At 27.1% G+C, this 24,790-nt stretch overlaps 2 protein-coding genes across 4 annotated transcripts in view; one reads left to right on the plus strand and one right to left on the minus strand.

Annotated features, from left to right (window-relative positions):
• LOC126897241 (mucin-5AC-like) overlaps positions 1 to 24,790 on the plus strand; it is a 63,145-nt gene extending 38,355 nt beyond the window's left edge. The window contains exons 5-7 of the mRNA XM_050670707.1: positions 6,484 to 6,575; positions 23,105 to 23,297; positions 24,149 to 24,790. Of these exons, the coding sequence (XP_050526664.1) occupies positions 6,484 to 6,575; positions 23,105 to 23,297; positions 24,149 to 24,417 (554 nt within the window). The 3' untranslated portion in view covers positions 24,418 to 24,790. The remainder of the gene's footprint in view (positions 1 to 6,483; positions 6,576 to 23,104; positions 23,298 to 24,148) is intronic.
• On the minus strand, positions 7,224 to 18,782 carry LOC126897248 (uncharacterized). 3 transcript variants are annotated; one of them, XM_050670740.1, is made up of 4 exons: positions 18,611 to 18,782; positions 16,752 to 16,826; positions 9,565 to 10,189; positions 7,224 to 9,498 (listed from the first exon to the last, which is right to left on the minus strand). In XM_050670740.1, the coding sequence occupies exons 3-4, from the start codon at positions 10,174 to 10,176 to the stop codon at positions 8,983 to 8,985; spliced, it is 1,128 nt and encodes a 375-aa protein (XP_050526697.1). In that variant the 5' UTR covers positions 10,177 to 10,189; positions 16,752 to 16,826; positions 18,611 to 18,782; the 3' UTR covers positions 7,224 to 8,982. The 3 variants fall into 3 exon arrangements, with proteins under 3 accessions (XP_050526697.1, XP_050526677.1, XP_050526687.1); XM_050670720.1 differs by lacking the exon at positions 16,752 to 16,826; XM_050670730.1 differs by lacking the exons at positions 16,752 to 16,826; positions 18,611 to 18,782 and adding an exon at positions 18,344 to 18,546.

A 24,790-nucleotide genomic window follows, 5' to 3' on the forward strand; every position in this document is an offset into this window, starting at 1 on the left:
CCGCATTTGTTTTTGTCCGTCTAGAACATTCGCCAAACTTCCTCTTTGATAATATTGATAATAACTTAATATTAAGTTATTATGCTGAAGTCTTGTACGATTTGTCGATGAAACATTCAAAGTGACTCCAACTATATTCACCCAGCTATTTACGATCATCTGCCTACATCAGCGAAACCGGATAGGTAAGGAAGATACCCCATTGCCGTATGTGTACATGTTCCTAGTGGGAAAAAAGCATAGTGAATGCGCGACGGTTCTGCGTACTGTCGAAAACACTGTGGANGAATGCGCGACGGTTCTGCGTACTGTCGAAAACACTGTGGTAGAATACCGACTCAACGATTGTATTTTCTTTGCGAATTATGTCCTATTTTGAGTTTGGAACCAAGATTGCTTGTCTGGAAGTAGTTCCCAATATTCCAGAAACGTATTGTTTTTTCATCAAGGGAAATCAGCGTATAGGATGGGTATTTACAGCAAATATGTATAGATCCAGACGGCCGAAACTTGATAATGTAACTAGCGTATGGTATCGGCGCTCGCATTCGTTCCGGTGCACTGGAAATGCAGCCACTGCAGTGACTGATGTAACGCGAGTTTTCGACCTGTTGTCAGACGATTAGATGAAATGGTGACAATAATCGACTATTTAAATGCGTCCTATGTATGTGGCTGACCTGTACGATGATGAAGGCGACAAGTCTCTGTACCCGTTCACCGTTTGAAATCAACATACAGCAATTGGCTGCGTTGACCAATTCTAACAAAACGAACAATGTCGGTGAGGGTTCGCACAACCCTTTTGGAGTAATAGTCGCTAAACATCATCCTGACTTATAATCAGCGTTTATGGAGCTAAAAAAGAAACAGGGAAAACGGAAGTCAGTCTAGCGGAATTACGTCTACACCGCGACGGTTCCGCGATTCGCCGTCAAAGAAATAGATAAATTTACTAAATCGAATACGAATTATCATCCGCAAATACTAAGAATACAAACAAAAATACAACTAGTTGACTTAATAACATAAATTTACTGGTCCCGTTTTTATTATGTTAATAAAATTAAATAATAAAAATTGTCGGTAGTTGTTAATTTTAGAAAATGGGTGTCGTGGAAATGGCCTATCGAGAATGTAGCTTTGGGAATCTTGTTCACCCCCTACATAAACTTTTATTATTTTTTACACATTATTATTTTTCATGAAAAGTAAATATTTTATAAAAAAAATGTTAAGTCACATAATAGAAAAGAAAATTGAATTTTTTTATCGAAATTGAGGAAGTTCAATTTTCAATAGCGCTCTTATATAAGTAAATTACTACAGGTATACGATCAATTACTTGTTTATTATTATTACTAACCATAAGATTTTTTGTTCTATAGTACATATACCGTGATAGGTACACAAACTCTTATACTTATTGTGAATAAACAACGTTAGTTGTGAGGTTACAAACAACATTATAAATATATATATCGCAAAAAAAAATCATCAAAGTTAATTCTTTATTAAGGAGAAAATATTTTTCTAATTTGTTATTTAAAACGTAATGTTATTTTATTAATCCGTATATTTTTAGGATTAATATTCATTTCTAAGACAATTTTTGTTAGTTTTTAAATATCAGGATATTTTTTATCGTTAAAGAAACAGTTGGTATATACATACCTAAAAATAGGCAATTTAAAAAATTGGTCGTTCTATTGTTTTGATACAATAGAATAGAATATTATTAAATAATAAAATATCCAACCACCGTATTCTTATTTTCTATCAAAATTTCCACGTAGCTAATTTTTTGGTCATTTGATTAATTTTTATTATTATTAATTAGTTAATAGCTATAGAATATAACTATAAGGAAAATAATTTGGAATATTTCAATTGTATCGTCTATTTAAACACAAAGAATTACATAGAAATTATTAATATTTCATTTGAAATGATTTATTACAATCAAAAAATAATTAAAAATATAAAAAATTGTTTTTATATTATTACAGATTTTGATGTTTAATATTTTAAAGATAATCAGTGCAAAATATAATTTTTACTTATTTTTTTGGTATTTTAAAATTGATTTTTTGAAAGTTTATAATAAAAAAAGTTGAATTTGTTACCATAACTTTGAGTTTACTTCAAGTTTGAAATTTACATTATTAAATAGAAAATTTTATGAGTTAAAAAGTAATATTGTTATGATTGATATGCAGAAGGAAATTGTATAATTACTATTTACTGTAAATTTATTAGAAAACTTCAATATTTTTTTTGCATTTTTGATGATTAAAAATAGTCTACAATTAAAATAATCAGAAGATAATTAATTTTAACGATTTACTTTAACTAAAAAAACCAAATCAAAATGTTCTCAATTGAGTGTATTGGTTGTGATCATTTGATGTATATTTAAAAAAAGTTGATCAAATAAGAGCCAAAACTAAAAAATCATATAGTAAAAAAACTTTAATATGAATAAGAAATTTCTTCAAACGAAGGGGGTTACAGTGATGGGGTCCGTGATATTTATTAAAGTAATTGGATTTTAATGAGATAAATATCAAATGATTTAAAAATTGTTTTCTAACTCAAAAACTTTTGTAAGGTATTTTAAAATAAAATATAAAATCGAAAATTTTAACACAAAAATACGGTTGAACTTTTCACTGTGAAGACAAAATTAAGTTCGAAATTTTTATTTTCTTTACTGAAGTATATTACATAAGCTTTAATTTAAGATATATATAAAAGTGTCAGTATTTCCGGAACACTTTAATAAATTATGTTGAAAAAGTTAATTTTTTGTGAAAAAGTTGTCATTTTGAATCTACTCCTGTGGGCAGGTAAAGGGTCAGATTTGTAAAAAAAATATACAAAATGATAAGTAAATACCTCACGTATCTATAAAAAGAGTTATATTGATTTGGTTATTTTTAAAAAAGTTATAGCACTTTTAAGTAAAAAAAATTAAAAAAATGTCGAAAATTAGCGATTTTTAAATTTGTAATTTTTTTAGAGATTTCTCCCATATACAAGGAACGAGGGAAAGTTTTTCAATTTTTTAGGGTAATGTTATCGACTAGATACGATTTGTGATCTTTGGATGTAGTGTTGAAAGAAATCGGTTCGGTGAGAGCTGAGAAAAAGTGGTAACAGACACAATAAAAACACATAATAAAATTAATACCTTCTCATCTTTGCATCCATGCTAAATTATTCAAATTTAGTGATTTTTTGGAGATTATTATTTTAAAATATTTAATTTATTATTTTTACATTACATTGTACAATTATTAGTAGTGTAATATTGTTACAAATATGTTATGATGTTTAATTTATTTTCTACATATCTTTAAATAGAAAATTAAAAGAATTAAAATATTAAAAATTTGTAATTAATTTTTAGCCAATAACTACTTTAACAATCTAGTTAGTTTATACATTTTTGATTTACTGGCATAAAATGCGTCGTGACCTGTTAATTTACGAGTAAGTTAATTTACTAAATGTATACTAGATTTATTGAACTTCAAGACGAATTCGGTTTTTGTAATAGTGTTCGTAACTTATCCTTTAAGCAAAACAAAAACCAAGATGTTGATTTATCAATGCCAACTACAGCACAGGGCAAAGAAAAAAGAAATGTTAACGTACCGAGCCAAATCGATTACCTACCTTAAAACTAGTTTTAACACTTTTCTGTAATTTTATTAAGAAACGTGATTAACGTTGACCAGTATTAAATGCTTTAGTTAATGTCAGAACGTTTATGTGACACACATGCAAAGTAATTGGATATATGTTTAGAAACATCATTCAAGATTTAGGATGACGTCGTCACTGTTTTAATTATGATGTAGCACAGTTTTATCATGTCAAATACGGTTGGTTTATCTTTCCCTTCAGATATAAAACAATAGCAAAAATGTAATTTCCCGTATACTAAGTATAACGTTTGTTTTTAGTTTTATCGTACTCATTGGTTGTTGTTAAATGTTTTAATTAAGCAATGTTCTACTGTTAAACATAAAGGAAATCATAAAATTCAAAACATCGTAAAACGTATATTCAAGTGTACAGTAATTGGTATCTTAAGGAAAACATCTAGGCCTTAATCAATATATTAATCTGTTACCTAATATCAATTTTTTTCCAGCATAAAATAAATTTTAAATGTTATTATTATCTACTTAACCTTATCGCAACTATTTAGAGTCGGTTCTACCTTACGACAGGTTTTTTACACCGGCTGTCGACTAGACGCAACGTCGTTATGGCTAAAGAAGCCAGTAGGTGACACAAGACGTGTGTCATTGTTTATAAAAAAATTGTTAAAAAAATTTTGAATTGCGCTATCAGAATTTGTTTATTTATTAAATAATTTTTTTAGTACAGTTATTGACACCCTTTTTATTAATGACACTTTTTTTTATTTAATAGTATAATTTTACACTTCAGAGAAAATTTAAAATTTGGCAAAAATATAAACAGATAGCCTGTCTAATTAATGAAAAAAATTACTTTTAAAACAAAAACGACATTTTTTATGACAATAAATTATTTAACTTTAAATATTTAAAAGTGTGCCAAAAACTATTCGCGTGCTAATTACTTGAAGAATTCAAATGTGATAAGTACTTAACAAAAAAGTATATTATTCATGATACTTCTTCCATGTGTTTATAGGTTCAACTCTCTTTATATTTTAATTGCAAAAATCTGATTACCTCGTGTATTTTATATGGAAAATAATTATTTTTCCATAAAAACACTGTTTTTTTTAATCGTCTTTTGGAATTTATTTTTCTTTACATTATTCTTATGCTTTTTGAGCATAGAATGTTTGATATTTTCACTCTTCTTTGTACTATGCTTATTTTTTTTTAAATATATCATAAGAATATAATTAAAAAATAATAATAATTGATATAAATAACTTTCAACATAGTAAATCATGTTATTTTATAAATTTTTAATAAGCTTATTAGTAGTTTATAACTTGATTTCACTACAGACCAACTGGAAAACATTCAAGTGATAGATAATTCCCAATCACTACAATGTACAATGAACGATTCACAATCACTAGCTTTTACCTAAGTTACTTGATATAAGCTTTTCCTGAAAATCTTTTGCGTTTGTGATTTTCTTTTTTACATTTTTATTGTCGAGTATTTCCGTAGTTTGAAAAACGATTACAATGACATTTTACAAAACAAAAGAATGCTTTTGGTTTTATAAAAGTTAACCCCTTTTCACTACAAATAAGTGTATATCATACTGAATATGTTACTTCAAATTTTATTTTATAATTTAGTAAAAACATTTTTATTTTTCTACAATGTTTTAACATTGTCACATTTTTAAATGTGCCAAGAATAACCCAACACATAAGTTGAAGTTGATTAATGACATTAGATTAAATACTATAAATGATATTTCGCTGACTTTAAATATATATATTGCATAGCAGAATTGTTAAAATGAAAGAAGTATTTATACCTTGATTTAAAATTCACATACAAAATTGTATTTAATATTTAATTGTAATAAATAGGATTCATTCTAGAAAATGTTTAGTATTGTGCTAATTGAAGTAACACATCTTTGTCTACATTTTATAAAACTTTAATGTATTAGAAATAAACAATTAAGTTTTTAGAAATACACTTCCTAAAATTATAATCTCTTAAAGTTTTACATGAAAATTTGTCAATTACTTTATTTTTGCTATACTTCTTTAAATTAGTTGTATAAAGTAAAATTAAGTTACTCAATATGTCTTTGTTAATAAGTGAGAATAATTTTTTTTCCCATTTAACATTTGGTTGTTTTCTCACGTTGATATTTGATACCAGATCTGTTAATATATAATTAATTATTTTACGTATTTGTCTAATATATATAAAAAATGATGGTCAACAATATTTTTCCGTCTTTAAATCAAGGCTGTAATGTCTTAATGTATATTTCATACACATTGAAAAAAATGAACTACTCGATTATTTGAGGATATAATTACTAAAACTTCATTAATATAAATATATATTTTTATAAAACTATATAAACTACACTCTAAATTCACTTTTCCAATTTCTTAAATTCAACATGAAAAATTAATGATAAAACTGTTATAAAATTATAAAAGACGCATACAGCAAATTATATCTTTCATTTATCTGTACTAGATATTTGTACATTTAACTCTGTACTAGGTACTTGTAAAAATAGCTGTACTTAAAGATACTGCACTTAATCACTCAACTTAGTATGAATAAATATTGTTAAATGAACAGTTTTAACTGAATTAACACTTACCAAATACTTCACTATATCACAATAGCATATACATAAGATACAATATATATTTCTCTTTATTTATATAACATCTGTATGGTTTTAATCAGTTTTATCTATAAATAAATAAATAAACATTGTAAAAAAACATTTTTTGAATATCCTATTTAAAATTTACAGATGACGAGTTTGGCGAAAAGACTGTTTCAATACTATTGGATGGGGAAGAATCGGAAATGGTTTTCATCGATCATCCTAATATCGAAATGTCGGTAAGTGTTCAATATGCTTTGTTTACGTAACTGATTATATAAATATAACAAATCGTTTAAATGAACCAAAAATGTTTCGATGACAAACAATTATAGTTCTGAAGACCTGCTTAAATAATTTAACTACTAAACTGTATTCAGATACAGTTCTATATGAAGGAGGCCATACGATTTCATTGACCTCCAAATTAAAAGTGAAGTAGGCAAATTCAGATAATTGAGAATTTATTTTTTCTCATCACTGTATTTATAAATGACACCCCTTCTGTCAAAATAGTTATCTAACTGCACTATCGTGTAAAATTCAATTATGTCACAATAGTTTTCATATATTAAGTAATACAAAAATTTCATTGAATTATAATTGAAGACCTTCCAAAGATTGTGGTGCACGTTACAATATTTACCCAAATTAATTTTTTTTAAATATGAAAAAAAACATATATATATATATATATATATTATATAAAATATTTTATTATATATTAAATATGCATTAATTTATATAAAAATAAACGTTTTTTGGAAAATACTGTAATGTTCGCCAAAGTCATTATAAGATTTTCAATAAATAAACAAAATCGATACCCTGAGACTCTAATTGTTTTATTGTTAACTAAGGACAGAAATAGATAATAGAAAGCGTCATTTATTTTATTAATATAGTTTTAACTTTTATTATTAAATAAACATTGAAATAATGAGTAAACAAAAAAATAAATATTTCTTTTCCAACAAAAAATCTAAATTAAATAAATTTAACACATCCAATTCCTTTCTATTTAGTCGTTTCCATTGAAAAAATATATTAATCCAGGAGAATGTAATAAAAATAAATTATTATTAATAATTGTATAATTTAATGCTCATTTTTATCATTTTAAATACATTTTTCTCAATGCATTTTTATGCACCTTTAAATAAATAAAACGTTTATGAAATAGTTACGTAAAAATATATAAAAAATTCTTAATTTTATAACAAATATAAAAAACAAAATAAAAGTATTAAGTACTTTACATAAAATTTGACTTAATTCAACTTTTAATATGAGTGAAATTTTTACAATGTGTTTCGGTACAGTATAATATGTTTGAGTACAATAGCTGAAATATAATATGTTTTTATTTTTTAGTTTAGAACATTATAGCATAGTTTCAAAAAATTCACTTTTAACTTGAGTTAAATTAAATTATAATAATACAATGTTAAATTATTATAACACATTAAAACAGTTATGTTTTTATTACTTGCAATAAAATAACTTTACATAAATGTCTCATCGCATCAGTTTTTTAAATATAACGATTTCCAATGATAATAAAAAGACTAACGTACAATATAATTAAATTAGTAATTTTATTCTGACTCTTTGTAAGTTTTGTCTCACCTTTATATTGTTTTTACGAGAAAAATAAATCATAAACTTTTTAATACAATATTTTAATTACACGTCTGTTTTCATTTATGAAGAATCATTTAAAATTGTTTTCGACTTTAAAGTAAAACGCACTTTAAATTAAATTATTTTTACAAATACTTTTTTGATGTAGCTAAAAGACTTTATAAATTATATTATACCTCAAAAACGTGTTTTTATGGTATATCATTTAATCTTAATAGTTTGAGAAAAAAAAAAGTATAAAATTTCAATATTAAACCCCAAAATACGATCAAATCGTATTTTACGTATTTTTCTTCAATTTACTCGATATCCTTTTAACATAAACTTTATAATTTGAATATGACATACGATTTTTCTGTGTAAATAATATATACCATTGGTTTGCTATCCCAAAGAAAAAACTCTTAACGTAAAAATAAATTATCCTCAAACGCGTCTATACCAAAAGCTATTATGTATTTTGTGTATTTGATTGTTCCCAAGTATATTTCTGGTTGGGTTTTGATGTTTTGAGCGCTTACCTCGTGTCAAAACCGTTTTGCATGATTGCAACTTAATACCTTTGTGCTCAGTTTTATCCTAAACGCACCATCATTACTTTACACAAATAGCCTGATTCATATTTTTGCTCGCGGGTAAACATTTAAATCTTTAAAATATCCCTGGTGTAATCTTTATAATATCCCAAAACCATAACAAAGTATGCTCAATACAAAGTTATTAATGTAATATCATTATTGCTTGAAATGAATCATAAAAAATTTAATAAATTCTACCTGACTTACAATATGTACATCTAATTACTTACAATTAAATTCTATCTGAAAGCTTAAACAATGCCATTTTGTGAACCATATATTTTTAATTGAAATTAATAAAAGTTAATTGTAACTTTCTAATGATATAAATATAATATATACACTATACATAACAATCTTACGTAATAAATAAGTGGTGATTTTCAAGAACGATCACCTTGACTAAATTATTTGATTTTTTATCTCATACGACAAAACCTTCGACTGCATGTGCTACTCGGTTGTCGGGGGGTGGGTATCTACAACAATATGATGTGCTTAAACCAAAAAAGGCTAGCCCTACTGATAACGCTGATATGCCACAAACGACACCAGCACCTATATCGTTGAGAGCTGGATCAAGTACAATGCTCTGACACATAAGCCATAATGTACATGTCTCGAGAACACTGAATAACGCAACCAAAATGTAACCTGTGACGTAGTTACGATTGGGTAGCCATCGCCACTGTTGAGAGCGAAAACCAGGAAATCCCAATATGAGACATACAACAGCCGCTAAAAGTCCAGCGTTCAAGTAATACAGTCGCCCTCGTCGTGAAATGAGATAGAAGCAAAACATACAACTGGCTGTTCCAGATACGACTAATACCATGGCGGCTGTCCACAACGTACAAACAGGAAGTGTTTGTACTGATGTTCGGGGAGGCGTATGCGACCATGATGGTTTACTCGGAGATTCGGGCATTTTTTCTTCAACCTAAATAAATAAATTGAAAAATGAGTTTGAATAAAAAATTGTTTAATAATTAATTATTTTACTTACTTGAAAAACTGAGGACGGTGCTTTGTAAATGGGCTGTATAATAGCAGTGTTTCTCGGGCGGTTGTACTGGACTCCAGTTGCCGGTACACAAGTGTCAAGATTGTACTCGGACAAGAATTCGGGTTGACGTTTGTGTTTGTTGTATAAAGCAGCAGAAGACCGCGCTCGGCGAACCGTAGGCTGTCCAGGTTTAACGACAGTTTGAGCGATCATTGGGGCGAATACATCTCCACGGGTTGGGGTACCGGGCAAACTAGTACCGTAAACATCCAACCGACGTCTGGCTTTACAAGGAATAACTGCTGCTGTCTTCTTACTATTGTTGGCGTCCGCCGTTGGAGTAGACGCCATTCTAGGTTGAGGTGGTGTAGTACGTCTAGATCTGTTTATCAATCCGTTCATATGATTACGCAACAGTAGAGATCTTTCTGCTGGATCAACTTGATGATTGTCAACAGGTCTTTGAATTCTTGTTGGCGATTCTCTATAGTAAAACGCTGAATCATCCAATGACTCGAAATCCATTGATGGATCAATATCAGGGATTTCTTCATATCTATGATCCACCTCATACATATTGTTAAAACCGTTGTTATAGTAACCGTGTGACATAATGAGTGATTGTCTAGAAAATTATAAATTATTTTAAGATTTTTTATTATATTTAAGTATAATGAATTTAAGTATTTATTAACGTTAAATGTTAATGAATACTTTAAAAAAATATAGTTTAAGTACATTAAACATTACTAATTTTGTAATACATAAATATTTGATAACGTGCAAAAAGTATACAATGAATTTTTAACTATCTCTTTATTTAAAATTTATATATATATATATATATATATTTTTTTTTTTAATTTAGTTTTAGGTTTTACATTTTTAGGCTAAAAAAAATTGGATCTTCATTGAATCAGCCATAAAATACAAAAACAATTAACCAATCGTTCTTTACGTAATGAAAACATTCAATTAGAAACGAATAATTCAGATGAAAAGCTGGATAAGGGGGATAAAAGTTAATATATTTTATATATTGGTATCATAATTGTGCAATCCAATTATAATTTGAGGTTTTGCAGCTTATTTCTTGTAATATTGGAATTGATAATAATTATTGAATTCTAACGAGCCGTATAATGGATTTGAATCAGAGTAAATTCAATAGGGTTATTCATATTCAAATGTTTATGTTGTAGACCAATTAGAAATTCTATTTAATTAATTGAAATGAGTTTTGTAATTAAATTTCTAATAATTGATGTTCTATACGCATGACAATTGTAATTTTATCTATTTATTGAAAATAAATTACCATACTATAAAGTCACGATTTATTTGTGTTAAGTTTTTTGTATTATTAAAAAATATCTCAATTAAAATTTCACGCTCTGGACAACTTTTAGATAAGAAAAATATTTTGAAATGTAAATCAAATTCTGTTAAATAGTATAATGACTTATGGTACAATATTATATCATTTAATTGAATATAATAAAACTCAGCAGTTATGGTATTTAATAAGACTTCTATTTAATTGGCTTACACCAAAGATTTGAAATCACGTCACGTGCATAATTGAAAAATTGAAATTTCATTGTTATACCATTTAAAATGAGTTAATAACATGCCATAAAAAAATTTGAAATCATTGTCACACCAGAAAATTGGAACAACTAAACGTAGGAATTCTGTTTAACTTTACAGAACCACATAAGTGACGTATTCAATATTTTAGTAAATTTATAAAACTTTAGGTATGCGGTCTGCCTAACTCAGTCGGTATCACATCATGCCTCCTCAGTTTATAGGTACAGGTTCGATTCCGAAACATGATTTAAATACAATAATATAATATTAGTCCATGACTAACGCCAATAATAACGAGATATTTTGATACTTTTCGATAGTAAGAAAATATCAGTATGAAACATGTATAATATTAATTTTTTTTACTATATTTACATCTATTCTATATCCTATGTAGAATGACTTTAATCAAATTTTTACCCATCACAATACTATGAATATCTTTTGGAATGAAAAAATATTGTATCTTCGCTGAGTTCGCTTATATCTTTTAAATCATATTACTTAGAATCGTATCATCAGAGTTTTATAACTATAAGTTTGAAAGATTTTGAGTATGCAAAGTTCTCTTATTAGTAAACGTTTTATGATCTTTTAAACCCTCAACTCTGAACTGAAACCGTTCACAAGAAAAAAGACATATCGTTATTTATTTATTCATTTTGTTAAACTTCAGAAAATTCAACTTGAAAAATTATATTAATCCTACCGTGCTACATTTGTGATATAGTCTTATATTTTATGTGTTATACTTACTGATTTATATTATTGACTCTTACGTATGAAAGTAACTTAACATACGAAGTGGTTAAAAAGTTATAGTATATTTATAATGAATATAATAATTATAATAGTTTAAAATAACAAATATACCCTATATCAAATTGGTTAAGCAAACGAAAGTGAAAATCTTGGTATTTTTGTTTTAAATCAGAGCTTATTCTCTTTTCACAAATGTAAACATAATATTTTTGTAGACATAGATAAAAAAAAAATTTCTTTGCATTACAATACTTTTCTTAAAAAGTCTACATCAAATTCTATCTAAGTGTAATTTTAGTGGAATCCACTCGAGATCTCACTTAGACACTGAAGTTAAGGTTGTTCTAAAAATAAAATTGTGATTCTTATAAAGCTGATTGGATGTAATAAAATGAATATTTCAATTATAATTTAACTCTTATATCACTAATTTGTGAATCTATAATTTTTACCTAAAAAATATTACCTATCTTAAACCTGTAACATGCACAAAATATTATTTTGTTCATAGGTGTTCTCTTATAGTTTTTATGATAAAATACTCTCAGCATTACTTTTCAGAAAATATAAATAAATAGGTACTGTATATATGTTTTTCGGCGTAATAGCAGTCCAATTCTCTATTAAAATTAAAATTTATTATACAGTATGAACGATTTTAATTTCCGTTCACTGAGAACAACTTATTTATCATATTTTTCTATGTTACTCTACTTTTTTTAACACATTGCAGTGCCATCAAATAAAAAAGGTTATTGTTAATATTATCATAATTTCCATTTATAAATAAAAGTTTATGTAACATTTTCAAAAAAATGAATAAAAATATAAGACACAAATTCTTTTTTTATTATTCTTATATTTCTATCACAATTTTATGAATTATTTTTTACTTTTATTATTTTATGTAATCACATTAAAAGTCAACAATAATCTATATTGAAAATACCAGATTTTCTTAAGTACATCTCCTTACAAATCAGTTTTTGCATAAAAAATCTTTTAGTATTATTTCCACTACTTTTTTTAAACAATTCTCAGTAATTCATAATACCCACAAAATATTTATTTTCGTAAAGTTTGGAATTCTGTAAATAATTTAATTATTATTAAGACAAAGAATGATATGTTGATATCTTTTTTATTTACTTTATAGACTAAAACCCAACCCAACCATTTTAGTAAAAACGTTTTATATTAAATTGGTTGTTCCTATTTGATATCTTAACACAATCCAGAAACTTTTTTTATAATTATAAATTATAAATGTATTTCTCCAGTGTAATTTCAAAGGTAATAATTAATAGTGTAATCCTTTTTGTTGTCTTTCAGTATGATTGTACCGATTATTAATCGACTAATATAATTACATTTCTAAATCATTTTGACGTTCTTGTTTTTATCCACTAAAATCGTCACCTTCTTTTTTTTCGTTCCGCTTCTATTACTTTCTCAAAGTTTTTAACACCATTAAAAAATCATTTCACTTGTATCGATGTACTAACTCTCTCCATTTCCGTACTTCCAAATTCTTTTTATTGTTTATTCATTAAGATTAGTAAAAATTAATCCAGACAATGAAGGACATATCAAAAGGTATTTCATAATCAATGTTTTTTTGGAATATTGGTCATAAAATAATAAGCGTGACATATTGCACGTTAACATAGTATAGAATACCCATTTTTATAATGAAACAGGTGATACTAAAGAAAAATCGAATTGCATTCCTTTTATTTTTAAAGATAACTTATACACCTGTATAAGAAAACCCAACTCAACTGTTATAAGTAAACTAAGTTATTTTTATATTTGCGTTTTACCTGAACAATAGTATAAAGAAAAACTTTGAAATGTTAATTTATTAAGTTTTACAGTAGTCTGATATCATTCTAACCTTTCATATTAAAAGTTTTATAAATCTTAAAGCAACTCAAGATATTCAAGGAGATAATACTCATTAAAAATACATCATTGAAAAAGGATAATATAAAAATATATCTCATTAAAATTACGTCGCGCATGAAAATCAATCTACAACAAGTAAAAAAGTAAATCAGGATTTTACATCCTTACTGCATAAAAAAGTAGGATTTAAAATAACAATTTGGACTTATTGAAAAATGTATAAAGTGACTCGACTAAAGGTGTATTATGCCACTCTAAATACAATCTGCAGTCGAAATCTTATTTAAAAATATAGCTTTGTATATGTAATATAAAAGCAGATGTCGTTACATACTGGGCTTTCAAACCTTTTTTAATTTAAAAAAAATACCCAGGTAATTTAGGTATTGATTTTTAACCTGGCAAATTGAAATAATAAAATATCTAAATGTGAATTGTATTCATTATTTATCTACAAGATCAAACTTTTAAAAACAATTAATTTTTAGTAATTAAATTTCTATAATCATTTAAACTCTAGTAAAAACAGTGGCCTATTTAGAAATTTTGACTGAGGAATTCAGATAGCTTTTAAAAAGTAGAGTAGTAGAAGATTCATCTCTCAACTGACCACTGTTACTATGAATTTATTTGCATTGAGATACGGATCTCATAAATACGCCGCTGAGTAAAAATAAGATCCGATTGAAAAGAGTGCTTAATCAATCCTATTTAAATTTGTGTAATAATATTAATTATTAAATATATTTTTTGCGTATAATAAATAAATATATATATAAATCCTTCCACGCGTACATATTTTAAATGTTGCATTAGATACATAACTAAAATAACACAATTTCAGTTTATTTATATTTTACAAATCATTTATAAGTTTTAAATTGGACGAATATAATAAAACTGTTAATTTTAATTCGTTGTTCAATAGTACAATATTTATACTTTATTTTATAAGTCGTGTTCTAAATGAGTTTTTGTATCTAAAAAACCTCATATAGTTTCGACGTGATGAATTTAAATATTTCTTCCAAGCAATAAAAGCAGTTTGAACTTTTGTTTATCTTTATCTGTTTGTTATGTAGATCAAGTGCAGGAATTTGTATTTTTGATTATGACATTACTTTCTTCCCTCCTAAATTCCAAACTTTTCTGCTATTTCATGAGTTGTCATCCAAAATTTATCTCCGTCAACAGAGTACGAAAAAAACATCTATAGCCTTGATAGTGTAGAATGCACGGATAAGATAATTTATTGCTAACATTTATTTTGGTATTTATGCACATCACTGATTATTAATCAATGATAAAAATAAGACATCGGATTGAATTCTATATTTTAGCTATAAGTGGTCTCGATAACATTTATCGAACAAGTTATGTATTTATGCAGAATTTTTCAAAATCATTTATTTTTTATTTTTTACCGAATATATATAATAAATACGAAATTGATACAGAATTAAAAATTACAAATTTTAGAACATTTCCTCGTCATATTCTCTGCAATATAATTTATTGCTTAGATAAAACATAATTATTTTATATTACAATGTAAAACTTAAATTTCTCTTGTAAGCACCAAACATGTGAGAGAATAATAGTATTTAACTCGGTTGGTAGAGACTATTCGCTCCATCACCTCTGTTGTTCTAATGTTCAGAGTAATACAAAGATTCAAACGACTTAAATTGAGTAAACATCACCGCACTCACCTACTGCTGCTCCGATAGTCTCACAATAGTTATAATATTATATTCCGTCGAACTTGCTGAGCTTTCCAAACAATCGAGACCGAATGGTTTTGCAAATCAGGTAAACTTTCGTCATCTTATGCAAATTCCACAATCCGCTTGTTTTCGTTTAATTTTAATTAATTGGATTTTTTTCTATTGCGAAATTAAATATCTAACTTGTATAATTTATACTTTGACGGTTTGATGTACTTTTTTCAATTATAATTTTGTATTGACGGATTGGCTCAACAGCTAATAACTTAGACATTGCTATCTCCGCCATTTTAAACGTTTTTATAATTAATAACCCAACAAAATTGTTTACAAGTAAATAGCCACTCGTTCACGAATTCACTCAAAGGTCGTTTGAAAAATTTATAACGAAACTTTTCAAAGCACATTGCCTATAGCTATTATTAAATCAGTGGCGTAAAAAACACATCTGTCTTTATTTCTGTACTTCCAATAGTGTCGTCTTTTTTTTTTTTTAATTGCTTACCATTGATTGAGATTTTCTCATTGATGGATAAATTATTCGTTTACTACTCACCACCTTTTCTTCCTTTTTATTCTCGTGTATAATAAATAGCAGCCCGTTATATTATTTTCAATTACAAAGTTAATTTGCGCTTTTATGTTAAATTTTTTGTGTCAGATTTTGGAGCTCCTGAGATTCCAACGTTATATTTTTACACACAATTCTTTTATTTAAATATTAATAATTGTATCATCAGTTATTTAGTATTAGTACCAAATAATATAAATTCAAAGTTAAATTATGCGATATCATTAATTTTGTGTATTACAAATTTACGTCAGTAATATTTTTTATCCCAAAATAATTGTCTCCATTTATTTTTTTCTTTGTATAATTAGTTTTTACATTGCTGTTAATATNATTAATAATTGTATCATCAGTTATTTAGTATTAGTATCAAATAATATAAATACAAAGTTAAATTATGCGATATCGTTAATTTTGAGTAGTACAAATTTACGTTAGTAAAATTTTTTATACCCAAAATAATTGTCTCCATTTATTTTTTCCTTTGTATAATTAGTTTTTACATTACTGTTAATAGTTTACTCACAATTAAAATATTCTTTTTTATATTTAATCAAGTTACTTTCTAAAAAAACTTAATATTACTAAAACAAAAGGTTTTCTTAAACAATGTTTAAAAATCTCACCTAAAGAAATCAATTTTAAGGGAATGTCGCAATCTTACAATATTGTTGACCAAAAATAAACCATCATTAAATTATCTGTTAAAAATATAGTATTTCATTTTAAGGAAAAATCATATCATTTGGATTTTGTTATGATAAATACATCAACAATTCTGTTATTTACTCATTTAAAGCTAATTAGTAATAAATATTTGTATAAATTCCAGATTAAAAAGTGTAAATAAATTCAATTGTTTCTGATCTTAGTTAAGTAAATCATATAAACTAGTTTTAGTAGTTGTCACTATATATTTATGTGACAATGATTATAATTACAGAGAATTGATATGTTTTTAACAAAATCTGTAAACTTGGTTAAAGATCTTAAAATGTTAAAGAATAGTACTATTGCAAACTACCAGTAATGTTTTGGGGGTATACCGAGTTGCAATATTTTTAATTGACGTATGCCGTAAAAAAATAATACTTGTGTACTATTTAGATAGGAGGGTTATACACTCACAAATTGCCTAAGATAAAAAATGTTATTTTGCGAAAACACTACTACAAACTACTGAGATTGTTAAACAAACAATGAGTGTAACTAAACTTGTTAATTTAAATAACTTAATTGTCTAAGTAAATTTCAACGCGGGATAATTAAACACACAAATGACATCATCCAACTGTCAAATAAATCTAGAAAGCTGATTAGTGAGAATTCAATAAAATTGAAAAATGCGATAAAAAATATTTTTTTTAGTACAATTTTCAGAAATAAATTTTTTTAATAAAATTACATTATAAACACTAAGGAAAATAATCGTACTGACATGCTTAACGTATATTTGAAAATTATACCAAAACGTTTACGACTAACTTTGTTGATTTGTTTGTATTGTTTAAAGCGGGTAAAATTTAAACCGGCTTGAATTAACATTCATTATAATAACTTTGTATGTCGACTCAGGTTACGTATGTTAATTACACTCTAAAATTGTTCTCTCAAAGATAAAGTATCACGTTTTCATTCTAAAACTGTAAGTCCATAAAGATGGCATACAAGAAATCATTATTATTACGTACATGTGTAAAAAACTTGAAACTTTGCTATTAATAGCGTTGATCAGTGTGTATTAACAATTGAGGATAACCAGCTGTTACGACTACTGCTAGTAAACGTCACGTGTACGATAAATCACAATATAATATACGTTTGTCAACATATCAGTTAGTGTATCTTTTATTTGACATAAATATATTATATCGTGACCACGAAAAGTCGAGAGGTTTTAAAAGATAAAAAAAATTTTTTCTTTGGTATGAAAAATATAAATTCTTTGCCCGTATAAACAAACTCCGAACAAGAGATGACCAGTCGGGGACATGTCCGTCTGGCTGCAAAATTTAGAATCATCAAATTTTCGTTAAAGCATAAAACTTGAGGACGTTACCTATTATAGTAACGCGTAAATTATATGTTTTTTAATGTGAGCAAAATGTTGTCGTTTTGTTGGATGTAATGATATATTTCTATACGCTGACAATGAAAGTACTGAATTAAGTTTACTAGGTGACAAAACATAATTAATAATATTAACAATAAAACTCACCGTTTTTTCGCGGTACTATACGAAAATTTCAAATTTCCCGATAAGAATACATAATACTAACATTTTAAATTAATAACGTCCACTATAAGTTTATTTTTATACTTGAAGTTAATTTTCGAAGACACCGACGTGCGTGTATGTAGCTACAGAGAGTCCGTTAAATTTAACGGAAAACTTTCCGGTCGCTGAAGATGCCCCTCCAATCGTTTTTTACTGTGACGTCATAGACGACTACTAGTAACTAAAAAAAAATAAATCGTTACCAACCTGTGAACCGTTGACAATCCACAGCGATTTGTTTTTGAAAACTTTATTAGGCCGAATTATTTAACAAATAACTTGTACATGCTTATCTTCAGCACCCGTTCAGCTCTGAAAACAGCAACTCACGCGAAATTCGACCGGTGTTGGGGTTTAACGTTTGACTACTGGGAGGCAACCGGTTGTCGGGTTTTCGACTAAAGACGAGGGGCGGGCCATGTGTACGAGGGCGGCAGATGTTGGGCACGCGACCTAAGGACAGCTGCAGTTCCGGCGGCAACATCAGTGTGTGCATGTGTATGTACTTTGTATATTATATGACAGTATTGTTTGATGTGGCGAATCATAACTTAATATGTACGCCAAACAAACGTACGACGACANGGCAGATGTTGGGCACGCGACCTAAGGACAGCTGCAGTTCCGGCGGCAACATCAGTGTGTGCATGTGTATGTACTTTGTATATCATATGACAGTATTGTTTGATGTGGCGAATCATAACTTAATATTGTTATGTACGTCAAACAAACGTACGACGACGTAAAATCCTTTTGATTTTCAGGTATTCTGTTCAATACTCGAATAGTTTATCACTTACTCCGGGTGCGTTTAGTTTGCCAATTTATATACAACCCTATCAAAGTTCCACCGGTACAAAATTGTACCAACTGTTACATTAATGAATACGACAATAAAGTTTGACGAATATTTTTTTTCGTTTAAAGCTTATCATCAAATGTAAAAATATCTAACGTGTAAAGTATGCGTGTTGTCCCCTCAAAAAAATAGTTATTTAATTTTTACGGGAGGTGGAGCAGCTGCTAGAGGTTCTATTGTATGCAGCCCCGTGCGCAACATTTATACAGAATGGCAGAGAAGTGGTCGAGGGGTAATGAGGTTACACTCGGAAGGAAGGAGAATATTCTATATATTTCGTGTACTCAGACATAAAGGGGACTGTGTTTCTGTTGGCGACGTCCGTTAGTGTTGTAGGGTACATGCTTATATGAATGCATATATCTATGGCCTAAGAGGGGGACATAAAGAAAAGAAATCATTTATTTGTGGCGAAATATACGTTAAAAGTCGTTATTGCTGGACGCGTGTCTACCAAGATAGTATGTCTGGGCAATAAGCCTTCCATTTTGGTGATCAACTGCTTTCTAATTTTCAATTGCAAACAAAAACTTTATAGTTATCGTTCATATAATAAGGATAAACTTAAGTCTTCAATGCAAACAACTTTTGGTTATATTCATAGCTATAAAACCAAATTAACTTTCTAAATACTCAATTACTACGTTAAAAAATAAATAACGATTGCATATTTTGTCTTTCAGAGAATTAAACAACAATTATTCACCATTAATAACATTTTTATTCATTTTATGTACTGTTTTTTTATTAATTTAACAAAATAACTTGATTATATCAAAAAATGGGCTTTCAGTTAACAATTTTAATACTATAAAAGTTGTCATGAATCTGTTTCAGTTTCCTTTCTTTTATAGTATATCCAAATATTACTTCTTTCAAATGAAAACTTTCCTTGTAGTGTATTGTTTAACTTTTTTTAATAAAACTATGTTTACCTTATAGCTTGGTATTTTAGCAGTTTCGAACTGAAATAAATAATTTTATTATTATTCTGTCTATATAAAATGTAACTCTCAAGTTTTCCCTTCCTGCAACCTTATTTGTCATCCTCATAATATTTATAAGAAGATGAAATAATCAGTTTAGAATGCTACAAAATTACTAACCTAAAAATTATGAAATTCAAAGCCCTTTATTTTATAACGATGTGTAATACATGTATAATATGTGATTATACACAACTACAATAATTATTGGATTAAATTGTATTCTAGAAAAGAATACTTAACTATAAATATTGGAAAAATTGTTTAATTATTAAAATAAAATCTTTAGAAATTTCATGCAAAGTTAATATAAAGTTATGTACATTACGGAAAATATTGTCAATTTAAAGTTTCATTTTATTAAAGATATAAAAATCCTTTTTAGTGGGAGTTCAATAAAAAAAAGTTTTATTTCAATTTTAATTTTTGCTTTCGACTTATAAAAGCCAGCCTTTGGTAAGTGCACATTATGAAGTGTCTAATTATCATATAGAAATATATATTTTTTGTTTACTTTCTGAAACTTAAAAAAATGATTGAACTTTTCAACAAAATATTTTTACTGAAATCAATATTTTATAACAAATGCGGGAAATTGTGTAATATTGCATTGTTGTAAAATCAATATCTCTCTTGGCAGTTGAGTATTTTTACCGTCGTTTTATATCTGGTAATTTTACAAATTCGTGTTTGCTAAAGGTTTGAATTGAACTAACTAACTTGGATCCCTTGAATTTCTGACAAATGATAAGGGTATTACAATGAGTTTACTCGAGCATCATCGACCTACAAATATTTAGTGACGGATGATACATTATCGGTTTCATGAACAATACACAGCATTTGCAACACCTTAAAGTTATTTAGAGATTATATTTCGGTAGAATTAAAAAGTTTATGTGAAAATTGTATATACACTCAAATTATACTCGCATATTTGTAATTATTAAATAATATCACAAGTACATATAGAAGAGGCATCCGAGAGTATATGTAAGATGAGTTTTCGCCCATTATATATTATAATTGCGGTAATCATAATTTACACAGTAAATTATTTGAGGTTTCGTTTATTTATACTTAAAATAAACTGTATACTCTATCTTTTAGAAGCTTTCCTTAATGTTTTAATTTCAATTTATAGAAAACTACAATTATTTATCTTACCTCGAGTGATCAAAGAATAAGCCAAGTATAAATTTGATGTTACATTTTAATTTAGAAAATTCATTAACAAGAAGTATTTCCAATAGTTTTTTTCGGCATTTTGTTTATAGCAAAATTATTGTAAAAAATCGATAAATATAATTAAGTTGTTAGTTTAATTATTCACGACGTGTTTCAGTTAACATGGTCACTATCATAAATTCCTTAATGTGGAAATTCTTTAACTTACAGATTATAAATAACTAATTTCTCTTTAAATGAAAAACTGTGGCGTATTTTAGGAGTCTTCGGGTTGGTCAAAATCAATAGCAAAACTAAATAAATTTGACGATTACCATTCCAATGATGCAACTAGAATTTATTTTTACGACAATAGAGTTTGAAAACATTTTGATGATAATTTTTTTTTTGTTCTAAACTAGAACAAGAAAATCTTTATTAACATTTCCTTTCGACATTTCCAAAACTCCTCCGATTTTTTTTTTTTAATACTCCACTGATGGAAAGTACTTTTATGGACTTTTTTTTTAACAAAAAATAAGAACCCTTGTTATTTGAAAGGTAATTAATTTATAGTAAGACGTAATTTGGACGTAAAATTTTAACTAACACAATGCTCGAAAAAAATAAAAATTGATTTTTTTAAATTATTTTAAAGACTACTGACAAACTATTTCGATTTTATTTTTTAAGAGTTGATTTATACATCATTTATTCAATACGCTATTGTGCGTAAAATTAATCGAAGTTAAATACTAAGTAAATTTTTTAATAATTTACATCAGACAATTATATAATGTTTATCGTTTCGCGTAATCGAATATTAATTAAAAATAAAAGAAATATCAAATTAATGTTAAATCATCGTTTATTTTATAAATTATTATTTTCTTCATTATTACGTATGCGATAAGAATGAATAAGGTTTTGAATAATAGCTTCAGTTATTTTATCCTGACCGAAGATACAATAGTGCAACTTGAGGAAAAGTTAGCAAATACTATGGAACCTCTGAACTTTATGGTCATCTTTCACTAATTTTTTTTTTTGTATTACGTATGTCAGAGAAATTTAAAAGAGAATCCATCTTAATATCGTGAAAAGTATAATTTGAAAAACAAAATTGTTTTATTTTTGGTTGAAATTTTTATTTATTTTACTTTACTAAAAACGCTTCAAAAAAGAAAATAATAACGTCTTTAAATATGTAGTTGCTTCACTGAACACGCCTTGATGTGCCAGATCAGTAAATATTGCCTAGTTCCGACTAATTATAGGTTCATTTGCAACAAGAAAATATTTGCATGTAACGTAATATCGATATTGTAGCTTACATTTTATTAGTCTGTAATAAAAAGAAAGGGCAAAGGTACAACAACAATAAGTTTTAAATCGATCATTTCTGTTGGAAACGCGTGTTTGGAATATTGAACTCGTAAGTGATAACAAACACGTTTATTATAAAAATTCACCGAACTATGATGTTGGCTAAATTATTATTTGTTGAACATAATATTCTAGATCATGAATTATTCGGCATTGCGTTTATGAACTTGGAAAACTCGCCGCTCGTATAAAATGTAAATGATTCCGCGTTATTCAATTAACGCACAAGTTAAATATCATTTGTTTTTTACCGTACAATGCACCGCCGTCTTACGTAATATTAACGTATTGTATGGATTCCAGGTAGAAAATTCGATAGCAACATACGAACCTCATGCATGTATTGTCGTGTATTCTGTAGTATCCAAAGGGTCTTTGAAAACAGCCGAAGAGATATTGAATTATTTATGGCAAGAGAATTATACACGAGAAAAAACTGTTATTGTAGTCGGAAACAAGGCCGACCTAATGAGAGCTAGATGTATAACTACTGAAGGTAATTTCAAAACGTTCTAACAAAAAATTGTGACCCTAGATATTGAATATATAAATATAATGATCACAGTATTTCGAGCAAATAAAATATAGTTGTCAATTGACTTATCTTATAATTTTCAAATTAATATTTTCATTATCTAAACAACTTAATACATTTTCTTGTTTTGGTTATTACCATTACAGAGAAATACAGCGTTCTAGTAGAAGCCAACAATTTCATTCTCTTTGAGCACTGAAATAGATTTAATAATAGCCTTTCTCGGTAAGCCGAATTCTCGTTAGAAGCACTATTCAAGTGTTAATTAATATTAATTCAAAAAGGCGTACAAGTAATGAGTGTGTAACCTGTAAAATCAATACAAGTCCATTTTTTTCGATTTCGATTTTATAGATTGATTCAGTAGCTCTTATTGGACGTATTATTGAGTAATGACATCCATTTAATGAAAAATATTTTCATTTTACTAAAATTAGTGTCTAATTTTGTTTTACTATTAAAAGAATAAAAATTTATAATTTTTTTTTTTTTTGCTTCCTGAAAATTATACAGGAATGGACATTTTTAATATTACAGTAGATGAGATAAGTGACGACCATTGGATTTTTAATGTTTTTTATTTCGCAATAGGATAATAATACTGCATAAAATTTTTTTCATTAAACAATCCTCACAGTGTGCTAACTGTTGCATCATAATTATAGGCCAGTTTATATATTTTTTACGTATAAAAAAAAATCAACAACTACGATTTTATTATAAAAAATAATTAATTAAAATATAAATAAACTAAACATAAAATAAATACAAAAAGTATAATAACATTGAGTAAATAAACATTGTATTTTTAGAGGGAAAACATCTAGCATGTTCCAGGGAATGTAAATTTATTGAAACATCAAGTGGCATTCAGCACAATGTTGATGAGCTTTTGGTAGGCGTTCTAAAGCAGATTCGATTGCGCGAGACAAGAGATAAAAAGAAACAAACCCAAAGGAAGCGGACAGACATTCATGGATCCAAGACATCACTGTCTTTACACATAGCTAAGGAAATACTTCAAAAAATGTGTTTACTTGATTCCAAATCAAAGTCTTGCGGCAATCTACATGTTTTATAAGCTTTGAGTTTTTGACGGGCGTCTTTATCCTACAAATAATTTTTATTGCAGTATTTTTGTTGTATTTCATTGTTTATGCATAAACAATAATATGTACAGATACCTTCACTCATATGCGTGAGTGTATCTGTGTAAACAACTGAGACATCTAAAAAGTTCATACTAAAACCAAATATTATGCTTAAATAACTCAAACTAACCATATCTGTAGAATTTTTGATTAGCACACACTATCACTATGCGTGGATGGATGTCGGAACCACTTTTCAAACGATTCCGTTCATGTGATAATGATACGTGTACACGTGTGTTTGTAGAAGTTTATAATAATGTGTATATATAATAACGTAAAATATATATATTGATCGTTTAA

The sequence above is a fragment of the Daktulosphaira vitifoliae genome, unplaced genomic scaffold (assembly GCF_025091365.1).
Source record: "Daktulosphaira vitifoliae isolate Bord-2020 unplaced genomic scaffold, ASM2509136v1 Scaffold_1, whole genome shotgun sequence".
Classification (NCBI taxonomy): domain Eukaryota; kingdom Metazoa; phylum Arthropoda; class Insecta; order Hemiptera; family Phylloxeridae; genus Daktulosphaira; species Daktulosphaira vitifoliae.

What these genes read in the sequence shown, in the direction of transcription:
- LOC126897248 (XM_050670720.1), bottom strand. Translation starts at nt 10,176, where the DNA reads ATGTCACACGGTTACTATAACAACGGTTTTAACAATATGTATGAGGTG. An exon ending in CACCGTCCTCAGTTTTTCAA is followed by an intron (nt 9,499 to 9,564) that starts GTAAGTAAAATA and finishes TTATTTATTTAG; the next exon opens with GTTGAAGAAAAAATGCCCGA.